The sequence below is a fragment of the Buteo buteo genome, chromosome 13, assembly GCF_964188355.1.
Source record: "Buteo buteo chromosome 13, bButBut1.hap1.1, whole genome shotgun sequence".
NCBI lineage: Eukaryota > Metazoa > Chordata > Aves > Accipitriformes > Accipitridae > Buteo > Buteo buteo.
Window position 1 is genome coordinate 29,872,144 of NC_134183.1, and position 24,252 is coordinate 29,896,395.

General features: G+C 35.2%; 1 protein-coding gene across 2 annotated transcripts in view; it reads left to right on the forward strand.

The window, feature by feature from the left end:
• The window catches only part of UNC13C (unc-13 homolog C), a 216,271-nt gene that overhangs the window by 176,328 nt on the left and 15,691 nt on the right, over positions 1-24,252 (forward strand). For both annotated transcript variants that reach the window (XM_075045303.1, XM_075045302.1), the window contains 6 exons: positions 7,473-7,561; positions 9,794-9,943; positions 12,124-12,247; positions 15,699-15,755; positions 16,859-16,939; positions 21,876-22,023. In XM_075045303.1, coding sequence (XP_074901404.1) covers positions 7,473-7,561; positions 9,794-9,943; positions 12,124-12,247; positions 15,699-15,755; positions 16,859-16,939; positions 21,876-22,023 — 649 coding nt within the window. The remainder of the gene's footprint in view (positions 1-7,472; positions 7,562-9,793; positions 9,944-12,123; positions 12,248-15,698; positions 15,756-16,858; positions 16,940-21,875; positions 22,024-24,252) is intronic.

The following is a 24,252-nucleotide window of genomic DNA, read 5'->3' on the forward strand; positions in this document are numbered from 1 at the left end:
TATGAGGTTTGTGATAGTAAGCATCTTTTATTATTCCTGACCATAATTTCTAAGGCTAAGAACAGTCACATTTCCTACTAATTTCCATCGATGCATTTGTGTAATTCCCTATGATCTAAAATCAAAAGAGCTATGCTTGGGCATTCAGTTGACGCTCTAAATTAAGTTTTACTAGGCAGATAGTGTAAAGTCTTTCAGAGTTTCTAAAAAAATCTATAAAACATTTTTAAGTGCACTTTTCAGTACCTGAGGGCCTGCTTGTGTTCAAGATTCAGCACCATTTCACCAAGAGCTGCTACTCAACAGTCCAGAATATGCTTAGCTTTATCTCCTTTTATATTTCAGAAGACTTAAAAGTGCCTGAAGTCATGTCAACAGTAAAAGGACATAAATGTGCTTCAATACTTTGCTGATTGTAGTCTTTGACTGTTTTGAAAGCTAATGAAGAAATTAACATCTTTTCAAGCTATAGAATCCTGTCTTCTTGTTAAAAAGCAATGTTTATAATGTGAATATACTATCCTTATTATCAGTAGCTGGCTTTAAGAAAGAAGTTACACATACATCAGCTTTTTCTTGTTGAGACTGTAGTTTGATAGTTTCACAAAACTTTGATCTAATGTGACTAGGTTATAGAGAGAATTGGAAAATACATTATTTCGTATTTCCACACCCACAGTGGGACACTGCAGAGGTAAGATAGTCCCCTGTGTCATGCAATGAATAGCACCTTCCAAATGAACCCACAGGCTAACTCCGTGTTGAGGAGGTTTTGTTGAGCTAGTAATAGCTTCTTGAAACTGCCATGGCAAAAATACTTCCTGTTCCAGAGAACATGAAATAAATTTCTGCAGCCTTGTCATCATTGAGAATTTCATATCAAACTGAAAAATACATATTTATCATCCAGATGCGGCAATGGTTTTTGTGGTTCCTATTAATCCCCTTTCACTCTCCGAATATTACAAATAATCTTGTCTTCCATGCTCTTATGTTCTGTGTAAAGTACTTTTGTATTAAGGCCTTGGATCCAATGCTGCATGTTGAATGTCATGAATCATAAAAACAGCTAAGTGTCTGTAAATCCTGATGAAGACAAGGGCAGAGGAAAGCTGAGTAGCACTTTGTTTACATCTATCAAATTATTTTCAAATCAGAATATTTTCTTGAATCTCCAAAATATTCCATTTTCCTCAAGAAAATAATTAGTTTTCCTTTTGCTCCCAATAGCTTATATAATAAAAAATATAGTTAAAAAAAATAATTAGGGTTTTTCATAGCAATTTTCTTTCAGAATCTCTCATCACTTCTCATCCTTTTTACTTTCCCTTTTGATGTTAATGAGGATGAATTATTAAAGGTGTTACAGTATCAAAGCAACATTTCCTACAAATGTGATGCAACATGCAACCCTTGGAGAAGATTTGGAGATATTTTTCTAAAATCCCTTTGTCATGTACCTTAAGTGCATCTCTGATTCACGGTCTAAGAAAAAAGATCTAAAAAATACATTCAAAGTTTTGTTTGTTTCTCATTAGGGGAGTTTCCTGAAGAAAAGTACATTCATGTTCAATTTTTTGTCACGCATATCAAAGTGCCCCTAAAATGTTTGTCCTCAAATTGGAATACTTATTCCCCTAGCTATTCTGAGACCATAAACGCTAATGGCCAATTTGCCTTTTTGAACTGGTACTTATAAGAAACAAAGCCAGCAATAAAATCTGTAAGCAGTTTCATTGCAGGGAGAAAATAGCTTAATGTTTTGCTTGTGGAGGGCATAAAAATTCAGATGATTTTCAGCAGAATAATAAGACCTATTTCAGTTGAAGCAAAACTAATTCTAAGAAAAATTAAATGGTGTTAATCTCCTTAGTGTCCCATTGTGAGCAGTATGTTTTTCAAACTATGCAGTCAAAATACCACAATCAAGCAGCAGTCCCTATGTTCAGAGTAGGCCTATTGCACATTGCAGGGCAGGAAGCTCTATAAATAGAGAAAAAACTGGGCTCTCAGCTCCCCAGCCATTGAAATAAAATAGTCTGAACAGTATGAGTTTCTTTATTAACTTTCCTCTTCTGCTGTAGCCAAGCAGGATGGGTACTTAAGAAATTATATAAATGAGATCAGTCTGTCATAATAAAGTAAAAGTAGTAAAGTGGGATCCAACCCACTGTCTTCTTTTTAAAAATCAAGTCCAAAATCATGGGAACAGATCATCATAATGTGGAATTTTTGTTTAGTTCCTGTTTGTTTTGTCCAAAAGGAGTGCATATGCTGGCACTAAATCATCTTTTTTATGTCTGACAAGTTGGAAGCTGATAAAAGGGAAAGAAAAAAAAAGTTAAAGCTTTTCACCAGATGGCAGAACATGGCAGAAATGAGTTACAGCAATTAGGATCAAAAAAAGGTGGAAAGCAAAAGCAGGTTGTTTATGCACAACAGTATTACACTGACTGTAGGTAAATCATATTTCCACTCCGGTCAAGTTCAGTTCCAACTTTATATGTAATGCTTAGAAATTCCTACAGGATTCTGTACGTGGTCCTAAAGATTTTGATGGGATGACAGAGGCCCAGACTTAAGCAGAATAGTTCTGAAATGTCCATCTTTAAATCTGTAAAGTCAGAGGCCTAAGTATTTAGAGCAGTAGCAGCCAAAGCAGCCAATCTCAAAATGGAATTCACTGTACCTAGATAGTTGGGGGGGTGGAGGGGGTGGAGGAAGGATGGTGTCTGTCAGAGACAAAAAGAACTACTGAAGTGACGGATCTGATAAATACCTGTATCTTCCCTAGATGTACATATAATATGTAAAATTATTTTCTGAACAGAAGCAACCAGGTGGTCCCATTAGGAAACTATAAGCAATTAGACCTGTGAAATTGCAGATAAATGGAATTCAGATTAGAGAAGTTCCATTTAACTCATGCAAAAGTAATTTGCCTCTCTGTAGTTTCCTATAGAAATGCTACCAAATTTGCAGTTAACAAGATTATATCCATACTAGCACACATTAAATTACAGCATGGAATAACTCAATCTAGCACATTATGTCAAAAGCAGCAAAATTCATCAGATCTTTAATTCTTTTCCAAGGCTTGTATGTGTAAAAAATTTCACAGTTTTAGACAGGCAGCATTTGGAAACAATGATGTTCAAATAGTTTTTATTTTTTTCAGCTGTTCAGCAAAAGTTTTCTCTGCTTTTGTTTAGCATTCAGAAAAAGTCAAACTTCTAATTATCTATTTAATAATCCGTAATTAACAGATCTTATGAAGTGTGCCAACAAAGTTATTAATATATCCTCTTGTGGGTAAAAATAAACTCTATTATTTAAGAAGATGGTAAAATAACAGATTTATGAACCTAAGAAAGCCAAGCATATTAAGAATTGGTGGAGAAGTATGATTTACACGTTAACAGGTTAATAACATTTACACTACCAAAATAAGTTTGCTGTTTAAAAAGTTCAGATTTTGACGCCTGAGCAACCTACCAATATATTTTAAGACTAACTTGCACATGCTCTGAACTGTAAATGGAACCCAAGAAGCTAAGGGGTAAATGGTCTTTTCTCTCTTTCAATGCTTAAATTAGATATGGCACATTAATGACACTGGTCTTTTTTCCCCCAACAATGATCTGCTCGGTGAGGGCTTTTTTCTTTTATTTTTCTGAAAAATTATCCAGGCGTGGTTTTTTTGGTCCTTCTTCATCAAACTCTATGTAGCAGCTGAAACTTGAGGAGAAAAAGAAAAGTCCACAATACTGTAGCTATTTCGTTTTCATATCTGTATATCCCTATATGACATCTTCTCAGATGCTGATCAGCATTGCCTTTTGTCTCACTGTCATCCTTTGCTTCTGGCTGATTGCAAACTAGAGTAACATTAGGGCTAGGTTAGCCCTGTAATTTGTCACTTAACCATATCTGGGTGGCTGAGATTTCTGCAGCTGAGCATGTTTGTACCTATTTACTTATAAACTGCTACTAGTAGGAACTAGTATGAAGAATTACAGGTTGCATTTACCTAAGTTCTTATACACTTCCCTTCCTATAATAACTCTGAACTATCCAGAAACAGATTGGCTCACGAAACAGAGATGGTTGTTTTTATTGTTACTCCCTTGCTAGTAAGTAATCTCAACCAAGTCAAGAATGCTGAGGACTTCTTCTCTTGGTCACTGGAAAGCTTTACGTAAATGAATTAATCTCTTCATCACTGATTTGCCTCACTGGGAAACTTACCTCCTTTACATAGTGGTTTTGAGAGCTATGTGTTACTGTCTCAAGTAGTGAGTGTTGTGATGTCAACCTGCTAAGTCTTGCAGTTTGTCAACTTCATTAAGGCAAACCATTTGCACAGTGCTGTAGTGCATTTCCCACACCATGCTTTCCTGAGAATAAGCAAACTTGGTATGAAATGTGTTAGCGGGAGTTGTTCAAACCATTGCTGAAATAATAGATCCTTCTAAAGCACAAATAAGATTCCTTTTGGAGCTTGTTGTTGCAAAACTATGATGTTTTTGCACAGTGTAGTCATGTTGTGAACTACAGCCTTTTAGAATATTTAAGAGGGAGACAGTAACCCTTCCTGCTTCCACTGAAATATTTTTTTTCCCCAAATGTTTTGGTTTTTACAGAAGGCATCATAGCTGAACATACTTTTCATACTAAAAAAAAATCAATTTATTAATTTATATATAAAAGATAAGATATACAGAAGATAATCCACAATAGTTAGTGTCTGTGATGTGCAGAGGTACCAAAAGCTGACTTACCTTATCTCCACTGTACAAGGCCATCCTAAAACCATCTTTACCAGTTGTGAAGTCCCCCCAGAATTTCATAGTATAGAACCATCATAATAGTTCCCATCTTTGCTGTACTGTATTAGAAAAAAAAGCCGGTCATGGCTGTGGTATGTTTGGATGATGCCAGTCAAGGGCTGATGCGTGAGGACCCTCTGATTTGCCCTGCGAACTCACTAGCACATAGAGGGCATATGGTAAAATAAATGAAAAGTGCACATTTTAGTCCTGGTGATACACTCAAATTTTTCCAGCAGTTAAACAAAAATAACAATAGCATTTAAAAACATTGCTAACATGTTCTTAGTCATCACAACACCACCAGGTGTCTAGTACCTGGATGGTCAGCCCGCATACCTCTTTATATTCCACTCCTCCCTATGACACTGCATTAATAAGCATGAGCATGTGTATACACAAGGCTGGATGTCCTGCTAGATGCTTCCAGCTGTGCACACACAAACTTGTTCATGCAATTTGTGAGCACAAAACCCTCTAAAACATCTAGCACTTGCATGCACCTTTCTATAATGTGTGTTATGTCCACAATCTGACACTAGTATTTAATCTAATTTTGGCCAGACTAAGTCCATTTCAAGGTGAATTTAGCAAATATATCATGTTTTCTGGTTATCACAACAACCTCTGATAGAAAGTAACTACATTGGCCTTTGTAGTCCCAGTAACGAGATGATTCTCTAGCTTGTGCATGATCTGGTAAGAAATTTTGAGTCTTCTGCCTGCCTGGTATTTTTTGCTTTCTCTGATCTGTAACATGTTCAGTGTGAATGCTTTTATGTTCAGTATTTGTTAAATGTTAATATTCTAGTGGTCTTAAATTTGTGTTCTGTATGTATCCCACCAAAGGGGGCAGTATGTTTCCCTAGTGAAATGCATTTCTTGGAAAAATCTTTGCCTTTGTTAGTAAACTCCAGCTTTGTTAACTAATATAGACATTTCAGTAAAATTATCTTTTTTTTTATCCCTGCTTTTCATACAAAGGAAAATAATCACTTTACGTGTATGAACTGTCAGAGTGTATCTGCCAGGGAAACTACTAAGACATGAAGTGGAGAAGCAACAGAACTTCTCTCAATGCAAAGTAATTAAAAACTAAATCACTAAGTAGTCATAGTGTTAAAATATCAGCTTTTCAGATTAGAAAAGTGCTACACATCACTGAATATCTTCTAAAGAATGTGTGGCAATTCCCCTTGTCACTTATTTCAGATTCTTGTCAAAAACTGTAATGAAAATCTTGGGTTTTCTATGCTTTTAAACCACACATAACCTCTAAGGAGAGAAAGGATGGCCTAAGGTTAGAACACAGTAGATCTTTGGGGGCATTTCAGAGTTTGTTTTTTCTTTACTTTGCCTTAGAATTCCTGTGTAGTCTCATGTAAGTTATCCAGTGTGCTGTGACACAGCTTCCCCTTGTCTCTAAAGTATGATTAAAACAGCTGACCTATGGCTCCATAGTACTCTGAAGCATCAGATAAAGAATAAGCACTAAGCACTACTCTTGCAGTTGAAAGATATGAAAACACAAATAGAGACAGACCTGATTACATATTCTAAATGTGCGATTTCCTTTGAAATTGTCAGAAGATCTGTTTCTGACCTTACTGCAGAACAGAACCCAGAATTTGAGGATTATCATTGAAAATCATTCCTTAACATTGTGATGTAGATAGCTGAAAGACCTGGAAATCAGTTATTAATTCACATTTAGCTGTTGATCCTGATGATCATCAATCATATCCCACAATGGACTGTAGCTATTTTCCCTAAATGCTAAAGCTCAAGGACACAAAAAGCCTTATCTTTTTAAATTTGAAAAAGAATGCATGCCAAATAAAAAAGCTGCTGATCAATATCAACAGAGTACCTTTTTGATTAAATATCTATGCATGGATCCCCATCCCTGTAAATGTTAAACTATATTTCTGCCCCGCGTTCTCTTTTTTCCTATGTTTAGAAAACCTGTATCAGAGGTACAGGAGCTGTTCTCCCTGTGCATCAGAATGCATTGCTCTGTGCTTGAATTATGTATGTCTTAATGGCTTTTAGAAACAGAAGTACTGAAATTCAGTAGATTCCCTTCCCTCATACTATATCAGTAGAAGCAGCATGGATAGTCTTCAAGCCATCTTTTTTAGTGCTGGTTGTTCTACTTTTACACTGCATTAATGGGAATATCGAAACATCTTCCACACAAATCACAAAAAAATTACCAACAGTGGTGAAATGTACAAAAATAATTAAAAGGTAAAAACATCTGCAGTATTATCAACACAAGCACTAACGTCTCATGCATCCTTCTCTTGGTATGCCTTGTGAATACCATTTGCCTGCTAATGGTAGTTCTATTCTTGTGACTGCCAGCACAATTTGCACCATCCCATAGAAAGCTGTTGATTAATGGCACAGTTTTGATTTCTAACAATATAATTCTTCATTATTACAATCAAATATTTTCCTTTAAATGGTAATTGGATTTTTAGGCCTACTAAAGCAATCCTGTGTTGTAACAGGTGTTTCCACATTTGATTTTCCATAGTGCAGTGTATCGTTGCGTATAATTCCTAATTCATTAATTGTAATGGAAAACCCAAAACCATAGCATATAAGTAAAATATAATATTACTTATCTCTTTGCAGTTGGATCCTGAAGCTAGTGTTGTTCTAAAAGAACTTCAGGTGAAACTTAGCAATGTATTGGATGAACTCAGCGTAACATATGCTACAAGGTAACAAACCTATTTTACTGCAAACCTTAGAGAAATATTCAAAATCTACCTCATTGATTAAGTCTGGGTGGTTGTTTGGATGTCCTGAGGCACAACCTGCTTCTGCCCTGGTGAAGTGGTGTGCATTTGTGTGTGTGTGTGTATGTGTTCGTTTAGACTCTGAAACATACAGCAGTAACCCCACTGTAAAGAAAACTGAAAATGATCTGTGGGCATGAACGGGTTACAGGCTGATAACTTTTGTTCTGCTTTTTGGAAAACAAAAATTGCTGGTTTTTTCTTGCCTGATGCTGTGTTAAACTTTTCTCTCTGACCATGTTTATGTTACTTCCTGAGACTGACAGCTTTTTCGAAGTGGCCTGCTTCAACCAGGGATGACTGCCTACATTTAGCCTGCTTCAAATGGTCACTGTGAATGGCCACCTTGGGTAATTTGCTTGCCTGTGGCTCTGCAAGAATTGTCTCATGATGAGCCTTACTCTCAAAATCTTTTATTAATCAGAGTGCACACTGCAGTCTTGAATAAGTATGGTGCTGTGCCTGTTCTACAAGAAGTTGCAAGTTATTTTTGCTTCAAATTAGAAGGGAATCTAAGAAAGAGGGATTACTGCTGTAGTGGTATTCATTAAGCGAAGTCTGTAGTTGCTTATTTAATCCATTGATGAACCATCTGGGTGAACAGACTTCACTTTTTCTGTTGCTTAGTTTGTCATATTGTCTTGCTTTATTTTTGCTCCCAGGCCCTGGTTCTCTGATCATTGACAGTGCATGAATATTATTTCTTTCCAGGGCTTCTTTCTGAATGAGCCAACTAGGTTTTTGCAAAAGAAAACCCAGGAATAGCTCAATCTAGGATATGCTCCAGATAGCTAGAACATTCCTCATGGGTCAGTTTATTGCTAGAATTTGTGAGGTTAACAATATTAGAAAGATTGCTAATGTCAAGAAAAGCCAATGCATTATTTTGGCTTTTATTAGAGGGACCGGTCCCAAGGATTTACACGAGCAGCTTCAATAGCAGCTTCATGTTGATTTCATCTAGGGCTTTGAAGTGTGTAGGTCAGTACACATCCAAGTGTACTTAGAAAAGTTTCCAATTTTTCTAGTGTTTTCACATGGAGATTTGCATTCTCTTTCTGTGATTAGCCATGTAGCTGGAACAGCTTACTGCCTAATTATAATGTTTCTTTTCTCTCATAGTAAATTCACTTTCTTCAAGTTAATCTCTGCCATTTATCTTTTCACATTAATAGGCCTGGTATATTTATGGCCTCTGTTTTGCATTTCTAATCTAATGAATTAATCCTAAACCAATTCAATTAATCATAAATCAATTCATAAACCAAATTACCATGTGTGCAGAGCCTTATTCTGCCTCTGAACTGTTGACTGATTAACTGCTGTTGTGCATTGTTTAAATATATTGACTGAAGACTGTATCACATCAATGACACTAGAAGACTGCCAGACAATGGCTCCACCAGATCAGTTAGGAAACAACAGTTTTCAGAAAAGCTGAACAGATACAACTTGAGGAGCAAGAATTTGTTCACACTCACCTTGGAGTGGAAAAGATTCCTTCCAGGAGGAAGAGTCTAACTACTTCTCTGTGTGTTTTTTTGTGAAAGAATATTTTAAACAGTCCAAATGTTCTAGCTTTGTCTAGTTGCAAAGAAGTAAGCAAAGCTTTTGACGGCACTGACTCTGTGTGAAACCCAGGAAAAAGTAAAATTGAGCCAAATGGGGCAAAATCAGTAGAAGTTTTATGTTTGTCCTCAAGAAGAATACCAAAGCTTAGTTCATATAAACCACCAAGAGAAAAATAATTTATAGTCACCTGTTCTTGTTGTCCTTTCACACCAAAAATAAAATCTTGAGAAGTTGTTGCTAGCTGGTAGTCAATCATACCCTAAACTACAGATTCTGATACATCTATTGCTTTCAGAAAATAATTACTTGGCACCCCTACAAGGGCATGAAAAGCATAATGACAGAACGGAAACAAGGGAGTGAAAATCAAAACAGTACATGAATTAGTTATATGAGCTATAATCCTGAGGATTATAGCTTGAGTTACTTTCAGTCTGTAGCACCTGCGGTATCTCGCGTTTGTGAACTTTCCATCATTGCAGAAAAGATTTAAATCTTGTTGAAAAACCTCAATCAAAATGATAAATGTTGCTTTCTATCCCAGAATTCTTTAATTTTCTTTTTTTTTTTTCCACCCTGTAGTTTCCAATTTATTATTGAAGACTGTGTAAGACAAATGAGCAATGAACTGAATCAAATGAGAGGAAATGGGAATGCAGCAGCCAATAAGAACAGCGCAGCCATTGATGCCGAGATTGTGCTTCGGCCTCTCATGGATTTCCTGGACAAAACGTAAGTGTGGCAGACTGGTGTATGTGGCAGTTTAGGAACTGGATGTTACGCTCAAACATACTTAGTTTTACCCTGAAGCATCATTAATACCTAGAAACACTCCATAATATTTTTAATATTTGTAGTATTCACATGTGGGCAGAATACTGTGCTTAACCTGTTTACTTATATTAAGCAATTTCTATGTAAGCTACATATTTGCCTTTCTATTTCTTGTCACCTAGTATTCCCCTGCTTATTAATATGCACTTCTGTGTCACCAAAAACTTGGTCATCATTTAAAGATTTAGAGAGCAACTTGACTTTTTTCACTTGGTAAAAAGCTAAATTTTGACATAGTCCTGCAAACTCACTCTGGGCCCTGAAAGTAAGGGTATCTTATCTTCTCATCATCCAGCAGTGACAGGATAAGTTGTTCTGATTTAAAGAATTGTTTTATAACTTTTTGTTTCTCCAGGGCATTACTCCACATGCTTATTGTTTCTAAAAATGGGACTGATGGGCTTGCTGCCTTAGAAACACAACAAGAATCACAGCTACCTACTGTACATATGCATAGCCAAAGTCTAAAAGTCATTGGCATAAAGGGTGGGGAGGGAACTAAATGGGATTTGGGGTTTTCTTTGGGGGTTTAATTTTTCTAGACTTCATTTTTGAGGGCTTTGGCAATTAGATGAATTTCAATGACAGCTGGCAACAGGCAAATGCTTGTTTAATGTATTTGATAAGGTTTGATTATTTATGCAACACCGTCAAGTGCAGTGCCTGCATTCCTAGCCTGGAAAAAATTTTTAACTGCTTTATCTATATGTCAGCCTTTTATTTTTAGCTATTTACCTAGTCCTATGCGTTAAGTTATAAGAGGGGTATGTGCTGCTTTTAAGCAGTATGGGTTTAAATTTTAGTTATCTTTGAGTTAAGATGTTTACTCCTAGCAGAAGTCTTGAAGAAAAGCCAAAATGTTTATACATTTACATGTGCAATCCTAAGCTCATCATTTTAAAAAATGGGTAAGCTGACTTTTGCCCATCAGGTTCGATTCCAAATTGTCATTTCTCAAAGCTGTCTTCATAGCTTCTTAGAGATTTAATTGAATAATGGCATAATGGAAACAAAAATGGGTTTTAAATTACTGTCTGAATAGAAAATATTCCTCACCACAGGAATGTTAAATGGAATTTTAGCAAATGCTAAACCCATGCACAGAAAATAAAGATGTGAAATTAAAAAAAAAAAATACTGATAGGGAATATCACCTTTCTTACAAATATATATTTATAATAGGAATAAAAACATACCACGTTAATATGATTTAGGTTTTAGTTATTGATGCTTTTATTTGTGTGCTTTCTAAGAGTAGTAAGAGATGCTAGCAATATGAATTGGCATGTTTATGATGTGATATGTATAATGACTTTATAATAATCTTTTTTTACATTAATAGATTAGACATAATTCTGTAAAATTGCCCATATATGCATTCGCATGATATTATTTTGAAATATTTTTCCTGTGTCTGAAAACTGTAGCACTTTATTCATGAATCATTCATGATAATACATACAAGATGGTTTACGAATATACTTTCAAATAAAGAAAAAAATCTGTCTAATTATATAGAGCCTCCAAAAAATTAATTTTACTGTTAGTAATAGATAGTATGATTGCACAGACATGCCAGTATACAGAAATAAATACTTCCAAATGGTAGTCCTGAATTTGCATTAGCTATCAACACCTAGTCCTACATCACAGTAGAAATGTAAGACAACAAGGGAGACGTTTGTTTTTTATTTTTAAGACATAAACAAATTATATAGCAAAACTTTTATTTAGGGGCTTGAGAGTGCTAAATTTTATCATCCATCAATCTTTATAACTTGTTATAATTTTGCATTTTCAGTAAATATATATCACTAATATATTAAGCAGTAAATTGTATAGTGGAGATATACTTCATATTTTATATATGCATATATACTTTATAACCTGTAAATCAGGTCTTTTTTTACCAAAAATATTTACTGATAATATTGCAACATAACTAAGCCATTGAGAAATCCTTATTGGTAGAGAAAAGCTAAACCATAGTGGCCATTAGTCTGCGAATATAGTGATACCACACCTCTGAAGTCTTAATGCTAGTTTTGGAGACTGGTTTGTGTTTTGTTTTATTCCAGTTTAACTGTCTCTGCAAAAATCTGTGAGAAGACAGTTCTGAAACGAGTTTTAAAAGAGCTATGGAAGTTAGTCTTGAACAAAATTGAAAAACAAATTGTGCTTCCACCACTGACAGACCAAACCGTAAGTGTCCCAGCAGTTATGCGCACACGTTATAAGGGATTGTAATAATGTGCTTAATCAGGTGTTTGCCAAGGGGTCTGATGCTATTCTTTTCTGTACATTGACCAGAAGGAATAATATATTGACTGTATGCAATATGTTGCTCTCCAGTGTTTCAAAGCAGTGTAGCTAGGTTGCTCTTCTGTAGCTGGTGAGGAACACCTTGCTCTTTCCTATACTGCCTGCTCCAACTCGGAGCAGTTTTTATGAATGCAGTATAAAAGAAGCTGAATCACTGACTTTGTAGTGTGCTTTCATATAAAGGCTTTTAGGTCTGATTTCTCTTGACTTCATCATGCACAGTAACACCACGAGAGTTCCTTGCCCTTCCCAGTTGCACCAGAAATTCAATTGCTTCCATTTTTACAGCTCCCAGAAAGCCAGGAATGCCCCATCCCATCTCCAGTCCTGCCTGCTGTGCCATTCCTCACCTTGAAGCAGCACTTAACGTTGGGAAGTTTAAGCCAATTTTAGCTCTCAAGTTTTGGGGTATTTTAATAGCAGGCTTGGTAGGATGTCCTCTTTGCACAGGACTGCATTTAGAGCTGGACAAAAAGAGGGAAAGCAACTGTAAGTTAATACAGAAAGCAGTGCTGCTACGCACAAGACCAGTGTGGGTGATGGCCTGACATGAACACTGAGTGGTGACAGAGCTGAGGGCACTGGTAAAATCCGGTTCTGTCTAAGGATGGAAGAAAAAGAGCCTGGCGTGGAGTGCCTTTTTTTAATTGTTTCTTGCTTTTTTGAGGGACTGGCATAACATAAATGTTAATTCTTCTCATTTTCAATCTTGCCTAGAATAAATTCACCGTCTTTATGACAAGCTAATCATGACATTGCCATAGTGTGCCTTTGGGCAACTTTACTGTATACATTCTATGATATCAGTTAAGCTGCTAAAAATCTATTGGTCACTATCCATATGTTAAAGACATATCATTAAATCATATTACAATGTATTAAAGATGCATGAAAGAATATTGCTGGAGAGGCAAGAGGAAATCTAATCGAACTTGTACAAATGGTGTTAAGGTAGTAATGAAATAACCTGTGCTATTAAAAATTCTAGACTAGAGCTAATCACAAGATCATAGCCAAGACTCCATTCACTGGATTTGTTCTTACTTACTATAATACTCATTTACTACACGTAATCAGAAACGGCCTCTCTTTCAATAAGTGACTGTATCAAATTTATATTTCTGAAATTTTTAACTTGCTTTTCAAACATTTTGAGACAAATTTTATCTGCCAATACTTAAGTAGCATTTAAATTGGGTAACTGCATTTCCCATCAGGCGTTAGGAGCATTTATTAGCTTTATGCAGGATCCATTGTTACACTGATTCATAGAACAGCACGGTTCAGAGTTAAGGGGGTTTTCTGTTGCTTTTTTTAATTGGTTGCCAAGAATAGAGAGTTGCCTGTCAAAGACTTAGTAAGCCCACCTGGACGATAGCACAATATGTTTCAGTTAGTTAGAATAGTAAAACATTTTTTCAAATATTTCCCCCCCAAGAGTTTCAATGTAGATCTTCATTTAAAAAATAATAAAAAGATCTCAGTCTTTCAAGCATAGTGAAAGTAACTTTTGACTGCCAACTGAACACAGATTTCAGATCTGTCTGAATCTGCAAGCACCTCTGTTGTCCTTACTGATGCTCTGAAATCACACCAAGCAATAAGCTGTGACACTGATGTTATAGCCCATTTCAAAAAAGCTTATTCCAGTCATTAGTTTAGCAAGTTGATACTTCATTAAGCTATGGGTGTACATCTGGAATGCAAAACTTCTGCATTTCAGGCAGAACACAGAAAGGGTTGTGAAGAAGCAGAGACAAGGACCCCTCGTCACCCCTCACGTAAAATGAAGAGTCTTCTGGATGGACGTTAGATTAGTTAGTGGCCAAAGGTAAAAAGGCTTCTGTTTATCAGCCAGTTACTGATTAAAGGCAGAGACTGTGCCTATCATTCAAGACTCTTTAAGATCATTTAAATAGAGGCAGCCGGTATTACCACAAGTGCTTTGCGCCCATTCTTCATAAAACTGAAATGACCCCTGCTTCTCCACACACACTTAAAAAACGTGAGCCTCCTACTAGAAAGTTGTCTACAGCATATTTTTTTCCAAATTTTGTTCAACATTTCTATGGTAGAAGATACAATATCTTAAATATATAGTCTGTAATGACTAAGGAACATGAAAAATAGGTACAAAGATGACTGGATTAAGCTTTCAGAGTGCTTGCAGTATCACATGTGTATGCTACATTTCACCAGCTGTTCGGTTTTACTAGTGGTAGCCTCTATATAAAGTGTCCCAGTTGGCAGGCATGGTGAAAGGTGTATAGCTAGTTGCATTTATTTTGCTGCTTCTATTTACTACTGAACACACAATTAAACAAAATCAATGAAAAGTAGGATATTGTAAGAGAGATGTTTCCCTTTTGGAGCCTTGAATATTACTTTTTTCTGAGGGTGAGAGGCACAGACATTAGGAAGCAGGGTTTGTTTGGTTTTTTTAATTTTCATATTTATCATTCTCACTGCTAATAAATAATGAAAATTTAAGCTAATATTACATCTATTGAGAAGCAAACTTATTTCTGGAAACTGAAACCTTTTGGAACAGAAAGTCTAATGAAAAATTGTTCTGTATTGTGCTATGTAAGTTGGACTGATTTATTTTTTTTTAATGAAATCCAGATATTCAGAACTATGTCTTGCTGAACTGCCAAGTAACTGCACTATTAGCTATATTTCTTGGAGTAATTGTGATAAAAAATGTGAGCATGGAATTATAAGTAGGATTCTGTTTGTCTAAGACAAGCACGTAGGCATTGGCCTTTGTTATCATGCTGGGATTTGGCTATTGTAAAATATTGGTTTAAATTCATAACACTTTGGTATCTTTTCTTCAAAAAATGGCTTTGGCTTAACAGTACACCATTATGCTGTGTGTTACTCAGCTGAAGATTTCACTGTAGACAGTTAAGCTTTTGCAGGCTCCTCAGGGCTGCTCACTTCCCATTATGATTATTTATATTAGCATAGCACCTCAGAGCTATGATTATGGACAAATATCTCATTGACATACTGTATTAAAACAATCCAAGCCTTAGTTTAAAAATATTAAATACAAAGTGAGATAGTAGACAGGAGCACACGAAACCACTATCAACAGAATATGCAATATTTGTATCAAGTATGGGATATTGGAAGGAATCATGCTGCAGGCATTCAACTGCTTGGCCATATCAACTGAATGGAAGTATGTCTTGTGTAATTGAAATTTTTATTTAGCTTTGCAAAACAGTGGCTTTGGCTAACTTCCTAGCAGAAAATAAGATCACATTGACATAAAAAGCAAACACACTGTAGTGAGTCTGTTGAATTTTCAATGTGATTGCAGGGGCCCCAGATGATATTCAGTGCAGCCAAAGATCTTGGACAACTGTCAAAACTCAAGGTAATGGAGCCAAATGAAACTGTGAATGGCTTGCTCTAGTGAAGAAAATACATGAAATATTAGTGACTGTGAGGCCAAGCCTCATGCCTCATTCTTTATTTATTATAATAAGATTGAATATGGCAGTAACTATTCATAGGTAAGTAATGATTTTACAGTCTCATCAAAACCAAAATAAGATGAAAAGACTGTATGCTTATATGGTAAAGTGATCACTAGATGGGTGAAGAAGGTATCATTCCCATATTGCACAAGTAGGCCTTATAAACATTAAACATTACCAAAAAATAAATTATGAGATCTTTGTGTTCCCTTCTGGAACCAGTTCTGAAAAAAACTCTAATGTAGGAATACTAGTAATTTTTTTCTGTGTATTATTTATGGTATGTATTGAAACACAGCATGTACCTCTACAATAAACTAATCAGTGCTACATTAGTGAAGTCCATAATAGACTTGATGGAGAGCTTAGATGTTTGATACTGATGTCAGTTGTTTGCCAATCAATTTTGCCATTAGTATTTCAGATTTACGCAGAAATGTGGTAATTTGTGCTTCTATGAATAATTGCTCAGTTTGCTAGAGGAGTTAAAATGTTGCCTAAGTAAATCAGAGGATGCTTATTTCAGACAAAGATTTCACAGGAGTATAGTCACTTTATGACTCAACTTATGTTCTAATAGGAAACCCTTTCTTTTTTTTTAAACATATGGCATTAACAAACATTAGTTAAACTGTCAGATTTATTAATAAAATTAATTATTTCAGTATCATCTAATATAATTATTTAAATATAAAATTTAAACTTTTCCCTGTCCCCCAGAACAGAGAAATAATACATCCTAGGAAAAGAATTAAAGCTACACAGATGCTCAGTATTAAATATTAGTTCTTTTTCCCTACAATCTATGTTTTCAAGAAACAACATGATTGCTCTAGGTTATAATTTGTTGTAAAAGAAGTCTGAAGTTGAATTAATCCCTGTTAATCATAGGAATTTGGGGGCACTTGGTGGTTTTGTTTGATTATTTGTTTTTCCAAGAACAGACGGGCCATAATACTGTCTCTTTCAAAATCAACTGCAGTCTTAACTTGCTTTGCAGGACCATGTGATTCGAGAGGAAGCCAGAAGCCTGACCCTAAGGCAGTGTGCAATAATGGAAGTAGCACTAGCTACTATAAAGGTACAGCTTTATGTGTTTTTCTGTTCTGTGCTAGAATGACCAAGCACATGATTGACATAAACAACAGATTCTAATATAGAATGGTCCCTTACAATCATAAAGATCCCTTTAATATGTCAAGAACCATTTGATCCTAAGCTCCCTGTATTGACTTGAAAGCAAATGTCTAATAGTCTGCTTGCAGAAAAGTCAGAAAAATTATTCTACCAGTTGCAGACAGAACATGTTCCCTTAAAGGAATTGGTGGTTGAAGCTTATCTGATTCTTCTGTTCCTTTACATTTTAGAGTAATGCTTATTATGTTGCAGTATAGCCTCTTTTTCTCCTACAAAGGAGATACTGAGCCTGAAAAGCGTAGTTACTCCTAGCTGCACGCTCCTGTAAACATGTATGATGGTTTTTATAGCACACCAGAAAACAAGGCTTTTAATACCATTCATTACTGTGCACTATTTTAAATTCAATGTCCAGTTGAATTTATCAACTTTTTACGGTTTGGAATTCACCACCTAATTTACTGTCACTCCTAAATAATTGGATTTAATTTATAGATGCCATTTAATTATTCTACACGGTGGTCCCTTTTGAAAACAAAAAATCATATTCATCACACACCTGTTAAAAACACTTCTGAAGCAACTAATTTTATGCATCCCAACATCTTATTGATGCAGATGTTGGTAATGCATTGCCATAAATGTTTTACATTAGATTTTTAAAAGAGCGAGCCATATTAGAGACAATCCATCCAACCTTACCTGGTGCTAATCTCATGACTAGAAATACAAATTCATTCATTGGTAATTGATTAAGTAACTCTAGAATTTGACCTCTCTGGAAGGATGAAAGAATCAGGCCATAGGCCAGGTGAAATGTTCTGAAAACTTTGTTTTCACTTCTATTCATTTTAAGGTTATTGCATTATGCTCCTAAATGTAAAAGTAAAGAGACTAACAAAGTCTTTTTTTTTCTTTTTTTTTAATTAAAAAATGGAGACTTTCATACAGTCTTCACAAATTGGGTTTCTGAAGTCAAAAGAAACCAATAAGGAATATTACTTAATGTACTTACCGGTCTTTTTCACATTGGACTGGATCTTTATTTGGAGTAAATAACTTGAAAGCAATCAATTTCTAGAATAACAGCATATTTTCATGTCTGCTGCTGAAGAGACAGCACATCAGGGAAGGTAAGGAGGCAGCTACTTAAGTATAAAATTGAAGATCTAAATAAGAGGACATATTCATGATCAAGTCTTGTGCAACAAAATACTGTCTCAAAAGACAAGAAAGAAATATCAGAGAGGGCTCCCAACTGCCATTTTTTGTATTTGCTGTAGAACTGGCATTTCTTTCAGAAATAAAAATAATATTTGGGGATTACTGATGTTGTTGAAATAGAAATGGAACAAAATGATGAAGTAGTGTGTGCTCCCAAGTTAAGCCCTGTGGACGACTCAGTTCAGTATGTGAATCTAATTGTTTTCCTTTCAGAGCATTCGTTCTAAATAAATACAAGTTGGGAAAAATGCAAATTCTAACCTTGCCTGAATTTCCAATGCTTAAGAGTCATAGATATTGATCATTTTACTAAACAAAAGTCTAGCAATGGCATGGCATTATAACCTGCTTACTGTAGTTGGTACATGATATGGCAAAATCTTTTTTTTTTTCCAAATTACTAAGCAAATAGCCTTGATCATGCAGAAACTGGCCTTACACTATGAGAAAGTGAACAAAGACAAACCTTGTGAGTTAACTCAAGAAAAAAGACTGCTATGTTGATTTAGAAATGCAGTTCATAAGTTTAATGATCAAAATATACAAATTTTTGGCAAAGCTAGGTAAATATGGTTTGTTTAAAAGAAAAAAAAAAATAATGGCTGCCCAAATAAGAATAGAAGAATGGTAAAAATCGCATATGGTATCTGTTCAAAAATTAACTGATTGTTGTACGGAAGGGAGTTGTGGGGAGGAGTATCTCTGTGCTTGCAGTCTTTTTTATTTTTCCTTTCATTACTCTAGTTTTTAGTACCAAAAAGTAATTCACTGAGCAACTTACAATTACAATTTAATAGATGATGGTGTTATTAATGCTTTGAAGAGCATAAAATAAAGGAATAATCTTTCATCTTAAACATATATAGCATATCATCAGTCTTTGTATGATGTAAAAAGAACCTTAGCAAATTTTTTTTTTTTTTTGGTCTTACTTTGCAATTTACTGTTAGGAGAATTGGCCTTCTGGCCTCAGTTATTTCAAACTGAGTTACCTCAGCTATCTCATTATCTCAGCCCAGAGATCATGTTCATTGATACTATTGTTCTAGTTTCCATTTTTGTCTTTGCAAGCACTGTAAACCCAGAGGCACTCTACAAAGTGAAACTACCACCAATATGACTTGTGTTGCATTTGTCAAGTTTTGGCTGAGACTGCAGTGGCTACAGCATTGATTTCCACATACTTGGCATTATGCACTTGTGTCTGCACCTTTCATTTGTCAGTGTGACTTTCAAGCCTCTTTTGTCACCTATGAACCTTGAAACCCCTTAGACTGGAGCATAAGTAGCAGGTGAACTATTTTAAGGTTTACATGTCTGAAGAACAGGATATTAGGTGTCCAACTGAATCTGCAAAACCCTTATGTTTACTCATTATTTTTCTGTATTTGCTTCCATAAAATAATGATATGTTCATAGTAGTGGTTGTGCATGCAAAATTTACCATTTATGGGAAAAGCAAAAAATTTAAAAACTCAGGAAGATTAGGGTCAGGTGTCCTTGTTTCTTTAAATGTTAGCTTTCATGGAGCTTTTAGTCCTTTGTAGCTGCTGCTGCAGATAACATTCTATTGGGAGACACAACTAAAAAAAAACCTCACAGTAATTGTCACAATAGCAGGAAATATTAAGAGATTTTAACACTTGCTAATAAACTGATTAAGAGCCTTGGTGAAATCATGAATACACTTTTGAAAAATTAAGACAATAGATATTTCTTTGGTACAGATAGTATGAAATAATTCGCTTGGAATGATACAAAGTATGCAATGATGAGAAGATAAAGGTGATTTAGTCAGAACCTCTTAACTTGACACTAACTGCCCATATAGGATTAAAACAATATAAAACTTTTCAGCCTGATGACTTCAAGTCCTTTGTTTTGCTCCTACAGATATTTTTTCCCTGTAAGTCAGTAGCCGTCAACACAGAAATGTAAATAATGACTTTGTTAGGAAAAGTACATGTATGTTTCATCTCCTACAAAAATCTTGAGAATTGGAAGGTGAAATGTGTAGACTAACATGCAATGGGCATGTATGAACTGTAGGTCTGCTTTGTCACAGATATGCGTAGGATAAAGTATTTAGTATATACGTATGTATGTGAACAGAAATGCATATATTGCATATATTCCTTTGGCAACACTCCAAAAATGTGAGGAGAATAGATTGTCTATTTACAGTTCCCAACACTCCCTGTATTGAATGGACTAATATTGCATGTCATCAAGTAGTCACAGTGTTTTCCTAAAAAACATTGTTTGCTTTTTTACTCATTAGCCTTTAGTGGGAGCTTTATACATCAATCTTGAGACCTAGAGCTGTAATGTAGACTGCAAAATGCTTTGCAAAGAGAACACACTGGTTTTAAACTTGTGTAGCCAACATATCTTTTCTTTGTAGCTTAAGTGCATTAGTTTATCAACTACTGTTTTGTATAAAATTTTAAGGAAAGTTCTTCATTGAGGGAGGAAGAAGGGAAGAATCTATTCTAATTTTTCTGAAGTCAGCTTTGGGTTTGGAAACACAATATAATACTTACTTGCAATAGTTTACATAGTCAGTGTGACATCAAAGTGGTAAACATATATTTTGTTCCAAATCTAGCTGTGCCAGTAGATCAGGAGTCATCTTTTGTTTAAAGTATTTATGCTAATTTAGCTTTTTTTTTTTTTTTTTAATAAAAGAAGAAAGAGAGCACAAGTTATCAGTGTAAGCAGAACAGCAAAAGGAGGGGTGCTGTTCTGTAAGCAGGCCTTGGTGAACAGCTGGCAGTAATCTCCATCTACACTGGTGCAACCGCTTGCGGAGTGATCTGCCCCCATCTTAGGTTTGCAGGAAGCACTACTGGTGTAGTGGGTTACTGCTGCATCACTCTTAGGAGCACATAGAGAACTGTGGGTACAGCTGTTCTGCCCCAAAGGAAATTCTCTTTTGAAGGATGAAATTTACTCCCCATGTTCAAGGGCAGTACCAACCCATGAGCTCCTTTTCTCTTCCATCCTCTTCCTTTCACAGTCCAGGAGACCCTAATGTGGTCACTCAAGGATGACACACACATTTCCTGCATATCCACAGTAAAACAGGTCAAAATTGGAATCAAAAAAGATAATCACCATGGACACTTCCATGGAATTTCTAATAATTTCCCAAAGCATAATCATAATTTTAGGCACAATTACAATGCAATGCTAATCCAAAACTTAATATTATAGGAAATTCTCTTTTAAAATTTTAACAAAATTCCCCCTTCCCTCAGAATGAATATATCCTTTACTTGTGCTGTAAAACCATGCCTTGATTTTTAGAGGCTTTGTTTTAGATAAAGAATTAATGATTCCACTCTCCAAAAGATAAAAGAAGCCTGCAAATATATATATTCAGTTTTGACATATAAATACTTGAGATCATGAAGACCAAAATTAAAACTTTGTATTTTTTTTTCTCCCACAAGACTTAAATTTTTACCTTTGGAAAGAAGCTCTGTAGTAGAGATGATGACAGTTATCTCAACTGCTATAATCATAAATCTAGCTACACATGCCAGATGTTATTTTTTAAAGTTTGTGTAAGAATTTTACTTAAAATTTGTGTAACTGAGGCCTCTCTCAGATAATTTGCCTCTCTGAACGACCATATTTGTTTTTCATTTTAGCAATACTTCCATGCTGGAGGGAGTGGGCTGAAAAAGAATTTCCTGGAAAAGAGCCCGGACCTACAGTCCCTGAGATATGCTCTTAGCCTTTACACACAAACTACTGACGCCTTGATAAAGAAGTTTATAGACACTCAGTCATCTCAAAGTAAGTGATATAAGAGAGATATAAGTACATCAAATTACATTTTAAATGCTTTAAATGATTGGCTGCCAATCACATTCTCCAAAAACTGTGGTATTTTAGAGTTTATTGTCACAAATTTGCCCATGTGATGTTACCCCATATCAACTGCTGTTGTCAATCAATGGAGCTTATCTGAGGGCAGTGTATTTATCAGCTTGTCACTTTACATAAAGACTATGTCCCATAGCTCTGTGTGAACATTGAATATCAGGGTTATTTATAGGAGCACTCCACACACAACCAGGGTTGTAGAGGCCATACCAGAGTGCATATTATAATTGCAGAAACAAAGTAAATTCGTAAATTCACAGTAAATTCACAGAGTACATCAGCAGCTTTAGATACATTCAGAGCTGGAGGATATTAATTACTAATCACAAATAACTGCAAAAAGCATGACATATCCCTTAAGGTTTCCTTTTGTGATTAAGAACAATAAATTGTGAGCAACATGTGCTTAATGTAGCACACTGATTCCACGTTACAGAATGCACACTTCTTCTAGCAGGTCATCTGTGGGTTTAAAAGGAATAGAAGGTTTCTGTAGGCTAAAATACAGCATTGTCCCTGTCTAGATTTTTTTTCCTTTGTGCGTTTCAGAATTCAGATTCAAAATCATCCTGCTAAAAATGTCACATCCTTTTTTATGCCCACTTATCAAAACGTTGATACTTTCCCAAAAGCAAACCAAGGCAGAGAACATCCAAGAATATGATAGATATTAGGTGTACTTTGAATCTGGACATCAGCAACGCTGAAGCCACTTCTTCCTGCTCTAGAATTTTGGTGTAGTGTACCAAAAAAACCAGAAACATGAAGTCCTTTACATTTAAAATATATATACCATTCATTAACAGTGTATTTCAAAAGAGGACTTTCCATGGTTTCAATAAGAGGGCAAGAGTTCATGGTTATACTTTTAGGCAAAGTTTCCTTCTATTTTCAAAAAGAAGCTATTTCTTACCATTTTTCTTATCAATCTAGGACAGTGTTTTCATACGTCTACAGTACATACAAGAACTGCTTTTATACAGATAATGCGCATTATATTCCAAGCTGAATGGTTTCTTCATTCTAGAAACTGCAAATTTTTGCATAATAGTAATCTTTACTAGATTTCTTTTTAATGTAATGGGCATTTGTGAAAATGGCCTGTCCACCACTTAATGTTTGGGAAGGAATACAATTTGCTGATCTATAAAGAACTACCCTGCTCCCACTCATGAGAATCAGAAAAGTTTTAATCGGACAGTTAAGCTGCAAATCAATTGCTTTTACCTGTGAAATATAGTATGTTACTCACAGTATAAAAAGCATGAAACATTAGTTTTGCAGCTTGCTCAAAGATTAATTCCAAGGAATTATTTCCCAGGAAGCTTCCATATTAGACTGAGAATCTCTGTTAATTCATACATTACAAGTGAGAAAATTGCTGTAAAACTAATATATAAGGAATAGATTCTTCTCCCTCTCCCCCCACAAAAAAAAAATAGGATTAATGGTATGGATTTAGGCAGAAAATTATTAATCACTAGTATATTTTGCTTTTCCTTTATGCATAATTTCATTGTAACTTCAGGAGAAAAAATTATCCAGGTTGTAGCCGTAAGCAGAGATCTTTTATAAATCCTAAACCACAAACTTGAATTTTCTGATTTTTCATCATGATTTCAGCCTGAGGTCTGTATTCATTTCTGTGCATACATTAGCATGCCTGTATTTGCACACCAGTATTATTAGAAGTGTAGCCACTGGGAATAGAAGTTAAGGAAGAGTGTCTCACAGCTTTTCATCATCCTTTAATGTCTCATTTACAAGAACTAAAAAACTCATCTATTATGACCTCCAGCCTCACAACTGTAGCTGTATCATTAGCATTTACTTAAAATGACCCTGTTTGCAAATCAGAAACTTTCTCTGAAATATAATTAGATTTATATCTGCCCTCATTTTTGTGCAGGTAACCAATCCATAATCAATAGATGGTTAGATGTAATTAAACTCAAAGCAATGGAAAAAAAGAATACTTTCGATTTAAAGAAAATAGCATATTGAATAACAACCATGTAGATGGAAGTGGATGCTCAGTTTTCTTGTAATGATAACTAGAATCAGACAATAATCAGGCTTACTTTTAAACACAGGTGAAGATATTTTTTCATTTGCCATGATTAAACTGCAGTGTTTCTA